Source organism: Ursus arctos, unplaced genomic scaffold (genome assembly GCF_023065955.2).
Source record: "Ursus arctos isolate Adak ecotype North America unplaced genomic scaffold, UrsArc2.0 scaffold_36, whole genome shotgun sequence".
Lineage (NCBI taxonomy): Eukaryota > Metazoa > Chordata > Mammalia > Carnivora > Ursidae > Ursus > Ursus arctos.
This window is the reverse complement of record NW_026623050.1, coordinates 9,296,701-9,313,860: the sequence shown is the minus strand read 5'-3', so window position 1 is coordinate 9,313,860 and position 17,160 is coordinate 9,296,701. Positions and strand designations below refer to the sequence as shown.

Here is a 17,160-nt window from a genome sequence, read left to right as displayed (position 1 = left end):
GTTTAATTGCATAGGCCAATTCAACATCCTAACTTCCCAAGTTAATTTATAAATTTAATGAGATTCTAATAAAAATGCTGATGTTTTTCTAAAGTCAGACAAATTGATTTTGAAGTTGTCACAGAAAAATAAACAAGCAAGAGTAGCCAAAGAACACCCTGAAAAGAGTAATGAAAAGTTGTTGTTGTTTTTTTTTAAAGATTTATGTATTCATTTGAGAGAGAGTGAGAGAGAGTGCGTGTGTGCACCTGAGTGGGGCGGGAGTGGGGGGTGGCGGAGGGACAGAGAAAAGCAGGCTCCCCGCTGAGCAGGGAGTCTCATGTGGGGCTTGATCCCAGGACCCTGGGATCGTGACCTGAGCCGAAGGCAGGCACCTAACTGACTGAGCTACCCAGGCACCCCAGAGTAATGAAAAGTTACTAGCCCTATCAGATTTTACAACATTGCATAAAACTTCTATAACGAAAACACTGTTGTATTCATACATGAATAGACGGATCAATCAAACAAAATAGAAAATTTAGAAATGGATGGAAGTTAGCATTTCAAAATATTGGAGGAAAGACAGACTTTTTTTTTTTTTTAATATTTTATTTATTTGACAGAGAGAGAGACAGCCAGCGAGAGAGGGAACACAAGCAGGGGGAGTGGGAGAGAAAGATGCAGGTTCATAGCGGAGGAGCCTGATGTGGGGCTCGATCCCACAACGCCGGGATCACGCCCTGAGCCGAAGGCAGACGCTTAACCGCTGTGCCACCCAGGCGCCCCAAAAGACAGACTTTTTATTTTTATTTTTTAATGATTTTTTATTATATTATGTTAGTCACCATACAGTACATCCCCGGTTTCCGATGTAAGGCTCGATGATTCATTAGTTGTGTATAACACCCAGTGCACCATGCAATACGTGCCCTCCTTACTACCCATCACCAGCCTATCCCACCATTCCCTCACCCCCCTCCCCTCTGAGGCCCTCAGTTTGTTTCTCATAATCCATAGTCTCTCATGTTTCATTCCCCCTTCTGATTACCCCCCCTTTCTTTATCCCTTTCTTCCCCTACCGATCGTCCTAGTTCTTATGTTCCATAGATGAAAGAAATCATATGATAGTTGTCTTTCTCTGCTTGACTTATTTCACTTAGCGTTATCTCCTCCAGTGCCGTCCATGTTGTAGCAAATGTTGAGAACTCGTTCTTTCTGATAGCTGAGTAATATTCCATTGTATATATGGACCACAACTTCTTAATCCAGTCATCTGTTGAAGGGCATCTCGGCTCCTTCCACGATTTAGCTATTGTGGACATTGCTGCTATGAACATTGGGGTGCATATGGCCCTTCTCTTCACTACAAGACAGACTTTTTAAAAAAATTTTTTAGGAATAAAGTACAAATAGAGCTGAGGTGTATCTTTTTTGTTTTAAAGATTTTATTTATTCATTTGAGAGAGAGAGACAGAGAACAAGCGGGGGAGAGGCAGAGGGAGAGGGAGAAACAAACTCCCTGATGAGCTGGGAGCCTGATGCAGGGCTCTATCCCAGCACCTGGAGATCATGACCTGAGCCAAAGGCAGACGCTTAACCATCTGAGCTACCCAGGTGCCCCCAGACTTTTTTTTAAATTTTATTTATTTATTTGAGAGAGAGAGCACGAGCAAGCAAGCATGAGGGGCAGACGGCAAGGGAGAAGCAGGCTCCCTGCTGAGCAGAAAGCCCCATGCAGTGCTTGATCCCAGGACCCTGAGATCATGACCCGAGCTGAAGGCAGACACTTAACCGACTGAGCTACCCAGATGCCCCACGATAGACTTTTTAATAAATGAAGTTGGCACAACTGAGTAGTCATTTGAGAAAAATTAAAGTTGAATTCATACTTCATGATATATACCAAGATAAATTCCATATGGTTCAGAAATCTAAATGTAAAAATTAAGCAATAGGTTTTTCCAAGGGCTTGTCCTTCCACAGAAACACCAAAAAATCAATCAAAAACTATCAGAATCAGCTTTGTCAGAAACTCTGGAAAATAATCAAAGGTTTGCAGCAACCAGGAAAATGCTAAATCAAGAAAGAGGCAACCTAAGAGTGGTAGGAAGCTTCCCATCATTTTACTATCTCTCTCTTTTTTTAAAAAAAAAATTTATTTATTTATTTGACAGAGACAGCCAGCAAGAGAGGGAACACAAGCAGGGGGAGTGGGAGAAGAAGAAGCAGGCTCCCAGTGGAAGAGCCTGATGTTGGGCTCGATCCCAGAACGCCAGGATCACGCCCTGAGCCGAAGGCAGACGCTTAACGAATGCGCCACCCAGGCGCCCCCATTTTACTATCTCTTATCCTACCCTCTCCCCAACCTCAGCAGCGGTCTTAAAGATGACAGGGCATATTCTCAGTGTGGAACTCTGGTCCCTAGTCCAAAGGGAGCAGAACATACTTTATTCTCAAAGAATTGTTTCTGTCTATTCTAACTTATCTGTTCTAACTTGTCTAACCTGAAGAACTGTCACAGGTTGCCTACCTTTGTTTCACTGAATTGGGGCAGAAAAGTAGCTGTGCAGAAAGTGTTCCCTGAAAACGTTGTGAGGCAAACGAACAATATGCTGCTGCCTGAGGCAAAAATTATAATTGAGGCAAACAATAAATGTACTGAAAACCTGGAGTGAAAAATTAGGGGGAGAGTTTCTTTGGAAAATTAAGGCATTCAAAAGCCCTCACATATACTAGGGAATTTAGAAGCCATGTGCGTGCCTAGGGAAAGACACATGTGCAGAAAACACATGAGATGACCCTAAGATTTTCCCTCTGGCCGAACTCTAGATTCAGCACAAGCAAGAATTGAAGGCTAAGAGGGATTTGTAAACAGTCTAGCTAAGTGTTGAAGTAATATCTCAGCATAGAACAATCTACAAAGACTGGAAGAACTCCCCTCCCCTCCCTCTGCCTCCTATCCCCCCATCTTCCTCTCCCCTTCTTTTGGTTCTTGGCATTCAAGGAAATCCTTGTCAGAATACTAGCTATGGGGCACCTGGGTGGCTCAGTTGGTTAAATGTCTGACTTCAGCTCAGGTCATGATCTTGGGGTCCTGGGATTGAGCCCCGTGTCAGGCTCCCTGCTCAGTGGGGAGTCTGCCTCTCACTTTTCCTGTGCCTCCGCCCCTCTCCCCCTGTTTGTGTTCTCTCTTTCTGACTCAAATAAATAAATAAAATCTAAAAATTAAAAAAAAAAAAAACTCTAGGTGTGAAACAAGCTAAAGGAACAGAGATTTCAGAGACCACATATGACAAAAAAAGACAGACTTCACAAAAATAGTTTAGAAAAGTCACTTAGCAGCCACAGCCCACAGCAAACAATGAAAACAAACCCTGAGGAGGGGGAATAATCTGATATTCAGAGTTAACACAATTATGATATTCAAAATGTCCAGTTTTCAACAAAACATAAAATATGCAAAGATACAGGACAGTATGGTCCATTTACAGAAGAAATTAACAGAAACAGTTGCTAAGGAAGCACAGATGTTAGACTTACTGGGACAAAGAATTTAAATCAGCCATCTTAAATATGCTTAAAGAACTAAGGGAAATGATGGACAGAGAACTAAAGGAAATCAGGAGAATGATGTCTCAGCAAATACAGAATATCATTAAAGAGATAGAAAATATAAAAAGAAACCAGAAATTCTGAGACTGAAAAGTGTAACAGAAATGCAAAATTCACTAGAGGCTTTCTTAGAAGATATGAGCAGGCAGAAGAAAGAGTCAGCAAAATTAAAGATAAGTCATTTGAAAGTGTCTAGTCTGAGGAGGGGAAAGAAAAAAAGAATGAGAAAAAACATTAACAGAGCCAAAGAGATTTGTGGGACACCATCAAGAATACCAACATACACGGGCACCTGGGTGGTTCAGTCGGTTAAACGTCTGCCTTTAGCTCAGGTCATGATCCTGGGGTCCTGGGACCAAGCCCCACATAGAGCTCCCTGCTCCTCGGGGGGCCTGTTCCCACTCTGCTGCTCCCCCCTGCTCGTGCCTGCTCGCGCTATCTGTCTGTCAAAAACAAAACAAAAAAACCCCCCAACATATGCATAGTGGCAGTCCGAGAAGGAGAAGAGAGAGAGAAAGAGGCAGAAAAAATATTTGAAGAAATAGGGGCTCTGAAGACTTCTCAAATTTGATAAAGACACAAATCTATACATCCAAATAGTTCAAACACCAACAAGGATAAATTCAAAGAGATCCCAACTGAGATACACTATAATCAAATTGTTGAAAGACAGAGAAAATCTTGAAAGTAGCAAGAAAAAAACAACTTACCAAATACAAGGTATCTTTAATAAGATTAACAGCCAGTTTCTTTCTTTCTTTTTTTTTTTTTTTTTAAGATTTTATTTATTTGACAGAGAGAAAGAGGCAGAGGGAGAAGCAGGCTCCCTGCTGAGCAGGGAGCCCAATGTGTGGCTTGAGCCCAGCACCCTGGGATCATGACCTGAACCAAAGGCAGATGCTTAACCAACTGAGCCACCCTGGCACCGCTAATAACCAATTTCATATCAGGAGTCACAGAGGCCAGAAAGCAGTAGGATGACATATTTAAAGTGCTAAAAGAAAATAAAAAGAGGTCAACCAAGAATTCTTTATCTAGCCAAACTGTTCAGCAATGAAGAAGAAATTAAGACATTCCCAGATAAACAAAAGTTGAGGGAGTTTGTCACTAGTAAACCTGCCTTACAAGAAATGTTAAAAGCTTTTTGGGCTGAAAGAAAAGGACACTAGATAGTGGCTTGATACCATACCAAAAAATAAAGAACTCTGGTAAAGGTAATTACATTGGTAAATATAAAAGTCAGCATTTCTGTTTTTGATTTGTAACTCTTTTTTTTTTTGTTTCATATATGACTTAACACACAAATGTATAAAATAGTCATTACAAGTCTGTATTAATGGGCATACAATGTATAAAGATATAATTTGTGACAATAACATAAGGTGAGGACTGAGCTTTATAGGAGCAAGTTTTTGTACGTTATTGAAGCTAAATTTGCCATCAATTCAAACAAGATTGTTTTAAATTTAGGATGTTAATTGTATCTCCATGGTCACCACTATGAAAATATCTAAAAAATATACAGAAAAGGAAATAAGGGAATCAAAATGGTACACTATAAACAAATCAATTAAACACAAAGATGAGGGGCACCTGGTTGGGCATCTGCCTTCAGTTCGGTTCTTGATCTCTCCAGGTCTTGGGATTGAGCCCCACATTGGGCTTCCTGCTCAGCAGGAGTCTGCTTCTCTCTTTCCCCCTCTGTCCTTCCCCACTGCTCGTTCTCTCTCTCAAATAAATAAATAAAATCTTTTTAAAAACCCACAAAGATGATAGCAATGGAGGAAATGAGGAACAAAATAAAGTACAAGATGTATAAAAAACAAATATTGAAATGGCAGAATTAAGCCCTTATCAGTGATTATTCTAAATGTAAATGAATAAAACTCTCCATTTAAAAGGCAGAGATTAGCAGAATGGATTTTTTTTTTTAAGAATGGATTTATAAAAAGATTTATTTATGTATTTTAGAAAGAGAGAGAGAAACTGGGGGTGGGTGTTGGGAGGGGCAGAGGGAGAAAAAGAGACAGGCCCAAGCAGACTCCCCACTGAGGGTGAAGCCTGACACAGGGCTCGATCCCACCACCCTGAGACCACAACCTGAGCTGAAACCAAGAGTAGGGTGCTCAACTGACTGTACCCCCCAGGTGTCCCAGCAGAATGAATTTTTTAAAAAATCATCCAACTATATGCTGTCTACACGAAACTCACTTTAGATCCAGCAATACAAATAGGTTGGAAATGAAAGAATAGAAAAAGATATTCCATGCAAATAATAACCAAATGAGAGCTGGGGTAAACATACTAATGTCAGACAAAATAGTCTTTAAGTCAAAAATTGTTCAAAGAAACAGAGGTCATTTTATATTGACAAAAAAGGTCAGTTCATCAGAAGCATCCAAAAATTATAAACATATACCCACCAAACAACGGAGCCCCCAAATATATGAAGCAAACATTGACAGAATTGAAGGGAGAAGTAGATAGTTCCAACAATAATAGTTGGATACTTCAATATCTCACCTTTAATAGATAAAACAACCAGACAGAAGATCAGTAGGGAAACAGAGAGCTTCAATAACACTGTAAACCTAAGAGGCATATAGAACATCCTACCACCAACAAAATATAGATTCTTCTTAATTGCACATGGAAAATTCTCAAGGCTAGACCATATGGTAGGCCACAAAAAAAAGTTAAATACATTTTAAAAGATTGAAATCATACAAAATATCCTCTCCAACACAGTGGAATGGTGCTAGAAATCATTGATAAAAGGAAACCTGGAAAATTCACAAATATATTGTAATTAAACACATTCTTAACCTTCAGGTCAAGGAAGAAATCACAAGGGAAATTAGAATATACATTGAGATGAATGAAACTGAAAATGCAACATTCCAGAAGTTATGGAATGTGGCAAAATCAGTGCTAAGAGAGAAATTAATAGCTGTAAACACCTACATTTAAACACAGGAGAGATCATAAACCAAAAACCTAACTTTATACCTTGAGGAACTAAGAAAAGAAGAGCAGACTAAATGCAAAGCTAGTAGAAAGAATGAAATAATAAGGATTAAAACAGAGAGAAAAGAAGTAGAGAATAGAGAGGCACCTGGGTGGCTCAGTCGTTAAGCGTCTGCCTTCGGCTCAGGGCATGATCCCAGAGTTCTGGGATTGAGCCCCACATCGGGCTCCTCTGCTGGGAGCCTGCTTCTTCCTTTCCCACTCCCCTTGCCTGTGTTCCCTCTCTCGCTGGCTGTCTCTCTCTTTCTCTGTCAAATAAATTAATAAAATCTTAAAAAAAAAAGTGAAGAATAGAAAATAGAATCAACAAAACCAAAGTTGATTCTTTGAAAAAAATCAGCAAAATTGACAAACCTGCTTAATAGCAGACTAAGAAAAAGCAAGTGTTGATGCAAATAACCAAAATCAGGAATAAACGTGGGAACATAGCTACTGACCTTAGAGAAATAAAAAGAATTATAGGAGAGCACTATGGGGGCACCTGGGTGGCTCAGTCAGTATCTACCTTCGGCTCAGGTCATGATCCCAGGGTCCCCACATCTGGCTCCCTGCTCATCGAGGAGTCCCTCTCCCAGTGCCCCTCCCTCCCACCCCCACTCATGCATACTCTCTCTCTCAAATAAAATCTTTTTAAAAAAGAGCACTATGAACAATTATATGCCAATGAATTAGATAACCTAGATGAACAGATTTCTAGAAACAAACTACAAAAATTGACCCAAGAAGAAATGGAAAATCTGAACATAATATATCACACAGAAAAAGACTGAATCAGTAGGAAAACTTTCAACAAAGAAGAGTCCAGGACAATATAGCTTCACTGGTGAAATCTACCAAACAGTTAATAAGAATTAACTCCAATTTTTTTTCACACTCTTCCAAAAAATAGAAGAGGAGAAAACAATTCTGTGAAGGCAGATTACCCTCATATGAAAGCCAGACAAAGACATCATAGGAAAAGAAAACTACAGACCTGTATCCCTTATGAATATAGAAGCAAAAATTCTCTATTTTTTTAAGTAGGCTCCATTCCCAGTGTGGAGCCCAACAAGAGCCTTGAGTTCATGATCCTGAGATCAAGACCTGAGTTGAGATCAAGAATCGGATCCTTAACCAACTGAGCCACCCAGGTGCCCCAGAAGCAAAAATTCTCAATAAAATACTAGCAAACAAATCCAATACCAAGTTGACAAAGTGAAATTTATCTCAAGAATGCAGGGGTGATTCAACATAAGAAAATCAGTCAGTGTAATATACTACATTAAAAGAACGAAGGGGAAAACTCACAATCATCTCAATTGGCATAGAAAAGCTTTTGATAAAATCTACTACCCTCTCATGATGAAAACACCCAGCAAACTCGGAATGGAAGGGAACTTCCTCAACATGATAAAGGGCATTTATGAACAACCCATAGTACACATCATACTCAATGGTGAAAGACTGAACGTTTTCCCCCTATGATCAGGAACAAGACAAGGATGCCCACATTCACCACTGCAGTTCAATGTTGTACTGGAAATTTTAGGCAGAGCAATTAGGCAAGAAAAGAAAATTGGCATAGAAATTGGAAAGGAGAAAGTAAAACTTTCTCTGTTTGCAGAGGACGTGGTCCTATATAGAAAAAATGCAAAGAATCCTCAAAAAAACTTCCAGAACTAATGAACAAATTCAGCACAGTTGCAGGGTACAAGATCAACTCATAAAAATCGATTTTGTGTCTACATACCAGCAATGAACAATCCAAAAAGGAAATTAAGAAAACAATACAATGTATAATAGCATCCACAAAATAAATACCTGGAAACAAATTTAACCAAGAAGTTTAAAGACTTGTACACTGAAAACTACAAAACATTGCTGAAATAAATTAAAGACCTAAATAAGTGGAAAGACATCCCGTGTTCACACCCCCTCTCCCAGTCTCTTTAGACATTCTTTCCCCTAGTAATCCCCCACTACATGGAATTTTAATACCACAGATATACAGTATATCTGTTTATGGTCCGTGGCCATGTGAATATCTAAGATTTTTTTTACCCTCACCAAGAACTAATTTTGTTGAGAATACATGGTCTGGGGCAAGGAAAGTACAAGGTCGTCCTGAGGCAAGTTATAACAAAAGCAAGGAAGCAATCAAGCCTGAAGAGTTTCCCACTGACCACGACTGGAACATTTACACTTGATTTTAGCCAAAAGGCCAAGAAGTGATAGAACTGGAACATTTTAGCATTCAAAAGAATAATTTGCAGTAATTGACTATAGTACACTGAATATATAGAAATCCACAAACTCATAATAAATAAGTAGATAATTCTACAAAAAAGAAAGCAAAAATAATTCTCATCTGTAACAATTGGAGAATACTTTTCACCACCTCTTTTCTCTGAAAACTAATTAAAAGGAAATAACACTCTACCTTTTCAGTAAGAACTGCAGTTCAGTGTAATCAAATAACCTCCGTTGAGCCCCGGTTGAAGAGGGAAAGCTCTTTTTTTTTTTTTTTTTTTTTTACAGAAGATATGCCAGCTAATAAATGTTGGAGGATTGATAGAATTAGAAAATCACCATAAATAATTAAGGATCATCAATGGATACTAACACAATTAGGTAAAATGTTGATGGGGTTGCATGGTGCCAAAGGATTACCTCTAATCAGAAGGGGAAAACTTCACAATGGTGAGATCTTGTGGCCACCACTTTAACCCAGTTAGTAAACTTAGCTTTACTTAATGGGACAGTGAGACATTATGTACCTCTAATATGTAATATAAAGTACATAGGATCACCTCTTTGGTACCTATTTGGCACCTTTTGGTATTTTTACCAAAGTTATTTAAATTTGATCATCCAATCAAGCCTTTTATATCTAACTTCCAGTTTATAGGAAATATAAGCATAATGAAACAAGTTAAATGATTCTGTGAGGGCAATCAGACAAATCCAGAATGTGAGACAGTTCTATGAGACGACTGATCTGTTCTTTTCAAAAAGTCACTTTGAGGGGCATCTGGGTGACTCAGTTGGTTAACCATACAACTCTTGATTTTGACTTGGGTTATGATCTCAGGGTCATGGGACCAAGCCCTGAGGCTCCATGCTCAGTGGGGAGTCTGTTCGAGATTCTGTCCCTCTCCCTCTGCCTCTCCCCCTGCTGGTGTGCACATATTCGCTCGCTCTCTCTCAAATAAATAAATAAAAATCTTAAAAAAAAAAAAAAGGCACTCTGAGGAAAATAAATGGTGTGGGGGATAATATTATAGATTAAAAGAGACTTTTAATCCAATGCATGATTCATGTTTGGATATTACTATAAAAGACATTTTGGGAATAATTGTGGGAGATTTGAATATGAATTGAATATTAGATGATATTAGGTTTGTTTTTAAAAATTTTGTTAGGTTTGTTAATGGTGTATGGCTATGTAGGAAAAATTCCTTATATTTTAGAGATGCATATTGATATATTTAGAGGTGAAATGTTTCATAATGTCTGTCATATTTTAAAAAGTACTTCTGCATGAAGAAATGGATGAAACAAATATGGCAAAATGTTAACACATTGATGTGGTAACTTTAGGAGGTGAAGATATCTGTATGGATTGTACTAGTCTTTCAATGACTTTTTTTTAAAAAGGGGGGATGGGAGGGAGCAAAAAAAGGTTTGAAAGTATACATAATATAAAGTTTAAAATATTAAAAATGATTTGTGTGAAGGGTCCTTAGGAAATGCTACTTTTCAGCCTGAGGATGTATAAGTTGGTTTTGACTTATGTTGAGAACCTGTGATTCTTGAATGGTTCCTCAAACTCTTTTTTTCCTTCCTTCTCTCTCCCTGGTCTGTCCAGCCCTCTTTGACTCTATGCACAGCAACCAAGCCTCAGATAGCCCATTTTCCCCACCCCGTACTCTTCATTCACCTACGCTACAACTCCGGCAGCGCTCTGAGAAGCCCCCTTGGTGTAAGTAATCCTTTTGGAACTGCCTGGACAAAGGCCAAGAGGGGTGGAGGGATTGGTGAATGAGAGACCTGTCTCATGAGGGAAATGAAGATGAGGGTTGAAAGACCAGGAATAGCCAGTAGGGGAAGCAGACTCATCTGCTGTTTCCAAGGCGAAGGGAGGATCTATTTACCCTGTCTCATTATCTCCATTCTCCGTGACCCCTCTGTTTCATTGGGGAGGCTCCTAAAAGATAGTGTCCCAGAGGGTGCTTTGGGGAAGAAAGGACTGAAACGTCATTCTCCTCAGATTCCCATTTGGTCTCTGTAGCTTTCTCAAGTACAGATGACTTTAGAGGAAACCTGAGTATATAGAAAAGCTGGCAGAAGGAAACTAGAATCTGCTACTACTTTCTACATGTCCCTTTTCTCAAGTCTGCTCTCAGCTGTTAGTTCAAGTTGAGGTGCTGCTTTTTCCCATCTATTCTTTATAATCTCTGGCCTATCACAAGGTGCGCCTGGGTGGCACAGTCGGTTACGCGTTCAACGCTTGGTTTAGGCTCAGGTCATGGTCTCAGGGTTGTGAGATCGAGTCTGCTTCAGATTCCATCTCTCTCTCTACCTCTGCCCCTCCCACTGGTGCTCTCTAGGTAAACAAACAAACAAATAAAATCCCTAGCCTATCACTAATTTTCCTTGATAACAATGTGAATAGTGGAGTCACAAGAAGTTTTTAGGGTAATTGTAGGGAAGGGAGATCCTGGTGACAATCAGAGGGAGGATAAAGGTCAGAGACACCAGTGATGGAAAAATCCTTTCCTTATTCAACCTGCCTCCAGGAAACAGCTTTTATTATTTCATTGGACTGAAGCAAAAATTCATACTTCAGCATTGGGTTAAACAGTTGCAGAATTGGCACCCTGTATGCAGAAGAGACATTCCTTCCTGACACCAAGAGCTCTTCCCCTGAATTTCAAATTATCTTACATTCACCTTGCCATTGCTCCTTTTATCTCTCTTCTTGAATGTTTACAGGTTTTGTGCCCCTGGAAATCTTTTTTTTTTTTTTTTATAATATATGTACTTTTAAATTCGAGTATAGTTGATACGCAGTGTTATACAACATACTGGTTCAACAAGTCTGTACATTGTGCTGTGATCACCACAAGCGTAGCTACCATCTGTCACCATACAATGCTAGTACAGTACCATTCACCGTACTCCCTGTGCTGTACCTTTTGTTTCTGTGACTTACTCATTCCATAACTGGAAGCCTGTACTTCCCACTCCCCTTCACCCATTTTGCCCAGCCTCCCACCACCCCTCCCCATCAGCTTGTTCTCTGTGTTTTACGTCTGATTCTGCTTTTTATTTGTTTGTTTATTATTTTTTTCTTTTTAGATTCTACATACAAGTGAAATCAGTGGTGTTTGTCTTCCTTTATTTCACTTAGCATAATACCCTCTAGGTCCATCCATATGGTCACAAATGGTAAAATCTCATCCTTTTCATGGTTGAGTAATAGCCCATTGTATATAGATACATCTTTTTTTTTTTTTTAATACATCTTCTTTATCCATTCATCTATTGGTGAACACTTGGGCTGCTTCCATAACTTGGCTATTGTAAATAATGCTACAATAAACATAGGGATGCATATATCTTTTGAAATTAGAGTTTTCATTTTCTTTGGGTAAATACTCAGTAGTGGAATTATTGGATCATATGGCATTTCTATTTAAATTTTTTGAGGAACCTCCATACTGTTTTCTGCAATGGTTACAATTTATATTCCCACCAGCAGTGCACAAAGGTTCCTTTTTCTCCACATGCTTACCAGCCCTTGTTATTTCTTGTCTTTTTTTTTTTTTATTTTTTATTTTAATTCCAATTAGTTAACATACAGCGTTATATGTTATTTCTTGTCTTTCTGATTCCAGCTATTCTGACAGGTGTGAAGTGATATCTCCTTGTGGTCTTGATTTGCATTTCCTTGATGATTAGTGATATTAAACATCTTTGCATGTGTCTGTTGGCCATCCGTATGTCTTCTTTGGAAAAATGTCTATTCAGGTCCTCTGTCCAGTTTTTAATTGGATTATTTGGGGGTTTTGGTGTTGAGTTGTGTAAGTTCTTTATATATTTTAGATACTAACCCTTTATTGGATATAACATTTGCAGATATCTTCTACCATTCAGTAGGTTGTCTTTTTGTTTTGTTGATGGTTTCCTTTGTTGTGCAAAATCTTTTTATTTGGATATAGTCCTAATAGTGTATTTTTGCTTTTGTTTTCCTTGCTTTAGAAGACATATTTGGAAAATGTTGCTGTGGCCCATGTCAGAGAGATTACTGCCTGTGCTCTCTTCTAGGATTTTTATGGTTTCAGGTCTCACATTTAGGTCCTTGATCCATTTTGAGTTTATATTTGTGTATGGTGTCAGAAAGTAGTTCAGTTTCATTCTTTTGCATGTAGCTATCCAGTTTTCCCAGCACCATTAATTGGAGACTGTTTGTCCCCATTGTATATTCTCGCCTCCTTTGTCATAGACTAATTGACCATATAAGCATGGGTCTCTGTTCTGTTCCATTGATCTGTGTGTCTGTTTTTGTGTAGTACTGTTTTGATTACTACAGCTTTGTAGTATATCTTGAAATCTGGAATTATGATAACTACAGCTTTGTTTTTCTTTCTCAAGATTGCCTTGGCTGCATCTGGGAACCTTATTTCTCCTGCTTCTGCTGCTGCTTCTTCTTTTTTTTCTTTTTTAAGATTTATTTATTTATTTGAGAGGGAGGGAGAGAGAGAGAAAGCACGAGGAGGGAAGGGCAGAGGCAGAAGCAGACCCTTGCTGAGCAGGGAGCCTCATGCTCCCCAATCCCAAGACCTGAGATCATGACCTGAGCCAGAGGCAGATGCTTAACTGACTGAGCCACCCAGGTGCCCTTCCTGCTTCTGTTTCTGTCTGACCTTTTTGATTTGCCTGAAACAAACCACTAACTGAATATTAAGGCTACTTCTATCCTTGGGTGAATTTTTTTTTTTTCTTGTTTTTAATCTACTGTCAGACCTTTGACTCAGTATGAGGTGTGTAGCCTCATTGGTAAATATTTTCTTAGAATTTGTCCGCCCTAAATAGGCCTTGTTGGTCCAAACCATATTCCCCTTTCTTCTGCTTGAAGCATGCCTCCTGTGGCCGTTTACAGAAAAGAGAGAACTGGCATACCCTAAACTCAATGACTGATTCAGCCTTTGCAGGCTCAGGCTTGCCAACTTTCCCAGGTTCTCTCTGATGACAGGATATTCAGGTGCCCCCTATATCCAAAACAGATCATTAGTGACACTAGAGTATTTTAAATATAAAGTTACAATGCCATTAATAAATACATTTACAAAAAGAAAAGTAGATTAGTCGCCCTAGAGGTCAATGAAATAGTAGAGATTGGGGTAGGAATTGCCCCACAGTGCAACTGAAGACTGTAAGCCCTTCATTTTATTACTGTCAGCATTGGGGTAATTAATTTTTATGTTGTATATGTCTATAAAATCCACAAGCCTATAACATTGTATGCCCCAAGACTTAGAAGGTCTTAACCTTGGATCCATGGATGGATTTCAGGGTAAAGTCTTTGAACCCCAGGAATTATTTGTGAAGATTAGTGTGAATATCTATGTGTACACATTTCTGGGAAGATAGACCATGACTCATTAGAGTTTCAAAGGGTTCAGTGACCCCCCAGAAGGTTAATTAAGAACCTCTGCCATTTAGAGATTCCACGGCAGTCTTCCATCTTCAGGTACTTTTCCTTCCTACTGTTTTCATTCACAAGATTTTTCTACGTTCTCCTTCTTAATTGTCTCTTGGGCTCTAAACAATGATTACCTTTGCCCCAGAAATACATTGATTGCTTTAAAGAAATGATTCTTAACAAAAGATGTACAGAAGATTTAATTGGGAGTGTTTCAACAAAATATAACCTCATTCCCTCTCCACCCCACATGTTTATCCTAAACCTACAGAATTAGAATCTCTAGAGATGGAACCTAAAAATTTGTATTTTTTAAAAATATCCCATATTTTCGATTTATTCCCTTAATTCTGAGCCACTGGTATACAGCATTGGTATGCTGCCAAAGAAGGAATGACCGTGGGAATTCAGAGTTGGATTGGGGGTACATTTGTGAAAGAACTGGATGAAGTGGGCCTCATCACTCTCTCCTGAAGTCTTAGATATACCTTAGTGCTCCTGTGTACTCCTATAGTGTACATTAGGTCAGAGCAACAGTTCCCGAGCTGGGCTAATTGAGCAGTCTCTGCATAGCTTAGGAAGAATTCAGACCCTCTTTCCTCAAGGCTGTATATTCTGGCATTTGAACTACATACATAGAATAGAGCCTACTCTTCCAGCTTGCCTGACTTGGTCTCCTGACTTTGTTTTACAGACAGCAGTGGCCCTTCCAGCACTGTGTCCAGTGCTGGTCCTTCCTCCCCCACTGCAGTGGATGGTAACTGCCCTTTTGGCTTCAGTGATCAACCTTCTGTAAGTTCACACATGATTGAAGAATGTCAAACCCTTGGGATGCTCCCTAGGAATGGAGAACAAGAGCTCCCCATTGAAGGGGTGCAAGAGCCTTTTGAACCAAGCCAGTCTTCACAGGAACCACCTGTGGAAACCAGCCAGCCATGCCAGGAGGTTGCTGAGGAGATCAGCCAGCCATGCCAGGAGGTTCCTGACATTAGCCAGCCATGCCAGGACATCCCTGAAGAGGTCAGCCAGCCATGCCAGGAGGTCCCTGACGTCAGCCAGCCATGCCAGGAGAACCATGACAACATTAACCAAATATGTCAGGAAGTTCCTCAGATCCACCAGCCATGCCAGAAGGCAAGCCCACTGTGTCAGAAAATCTCTGAGGAAGCTTGCCAGCTTTTCCAGGAGAACCCTGAGGAGATCAGCCAGCCATCTCAGGAGGTCTCTGTGGAGGTTGGCGGACTGGCCCATGGGTTCCCTGTAGGGGTTGGTGGGCTGGTCCAGGAAATCCATGTGGAAGTTGGCACGCCAGCCCAAGAGATCCCTGAGGAGCTCAGCCAGCCATGCCAGGAGTTCTTTGCAGAGGTTGGCAGGCTGGCCCAGAAGGCTTCTGCAATCAATCTGTTGTCTCAGGAGATTCCTGAGGTAGATAAACCATCCCAAGAGTTCCCTGGGGAGGATGATCTGCAGGTCCAGGAAGTCCCTGAGGTTAATCAGCAGTCCTGGGTGGTCCCTGAGGTGATTGATCAGCTGCATGGAGAGGATATTCCCCAAACCCAGTTTTCATCAAGTGATCCAAACCCTCAGAGCCAGTCTTTAACCTGTGACCAGTACTCACCCCTCCCACCAGTAACATGTGACTAATCATGTTCTCATTAGTGGTATCACACTATACCAGCTATTTGAGCTAGCAACTTCTTCTGTTGGCTAACTCACCTGCCAGAGTAAGACCTTGGGTCTCACCAGAGGTGTCTGAGGAAGCAGCCCTCTTGGCATGAAGCCAAGAACTGTGCCAGAGCTGGGCTTGAGAAGGAGCCAATTTCATGTTCAAAGCAGCCATTGACTCCTCACATGGCCATTAGACTTGAATAGGATTTCCATCAAGGGGTGGGCTGATCTATCATTACCCAAGCTCCTCTGAGCATCCCAGGAAATTCCAGATTGTTAAAGGAAATGCCACTTAACTGCTGAAGACACCATCCGGGGACAGCAAGTGCAAAAGGGGACTCCAAGGTCTCCACTTTTCTGGGGAAATATTCACAACTTCACAAGGTACTCTTAGACCATATGTGCATTCAGGAGGACTCTTGCATTTGCTAGCACTCCTCAGGTGGGCCCAGGATGTCTGTGTGATATGTCTGGGAGAAAAGAGAGTCCCCTTCCCAAACAAACATCCATTGTGGCCACTAATCTTTAGATTGGGCTTATGGGTGTTTTATATGTCATCCCAAGATCCCCCTCTGCCCCAGACCTGTTCTTCTGGGCAATAGCTCCAGGGAAAAATAGGTATTAGATTGTTGTGAAAATTTAAGAGTAACTACTTAAAATGCTCTGGGGGTTCTTGGCCAATCTGTGAAGCTGGGCCTCCTTTTGTTGTGGGGCTACTTGGCTTAAGAGATGATGTAGTAGAGAAAATCAGGTTCTATTTTAAGCAATCAGCAGAGATCAATATTGTACAGACATGAGCAAAGATTATATATATTTCTGTAGTAGTGCCAGGGACAAACTGGCCAAAGACCAAACACTCCAGGATCCCCAAGAGGTTTGTCCTTTTATCATTGTGTCTTTAGGGTCAGGTGTGATTATGAAGCTTTTCCCAAAGATATGGGGATGGGAATGGGTGCGGGTAGGAGGAGTAATGCAGTCATTGGAGTGGGGTGGCCAGAACATTATGAGTGCTCAATAAATATGAAATAATAAGAATGGTGATGGTGGTGATGATGTCCTTGTGAATTCAAGAATGAATAACTATAAATCCATCATGTCTGTTTGTGACTGAATTAATCTGAACCAGTCAAAAGCTGCTGTAGTTGAGTGGAGAGGGACTACGAAATAAAGCGATCAGGCATCCT

The 17,160-nt window shown here is 40.3% G+C and overlaps 1 protein-coding gene across 23 annotated transcripts in view; it reads left to right on the top strand.

The window, feature by feature from the left end:
- PPIP5K1 (diphosphoinositol pentakisphosphate kinase 1) overlaps positions 1–17,014 on the top strand; it is a 45,551-nt gene extending 28,537 nt beyond the window's left edge. For all 23 annotated transcript variants that reach the window (XM_057306181.1, XM_057306178.1, XM_057306180.1 and 20 more), the window contains 2 exons: positions 10,469–10,582; positions 15,003–17,014. In XM_057306181.1, coding sequence (XP_057162164.1) covers positions 10,469–10,582; positions 15,003–15,952 — 1,064 coding nt within the window. In that variant the 3' untranslated portion in view covers positions 15,953–17,014. The remainder of the gene's footprint in view (positions 1–10,468; positions 10,583–15,002) is intronic.
- The last annotated feature ends 146 nt before the right edge of the window (positions 17,015–17,160 follow it).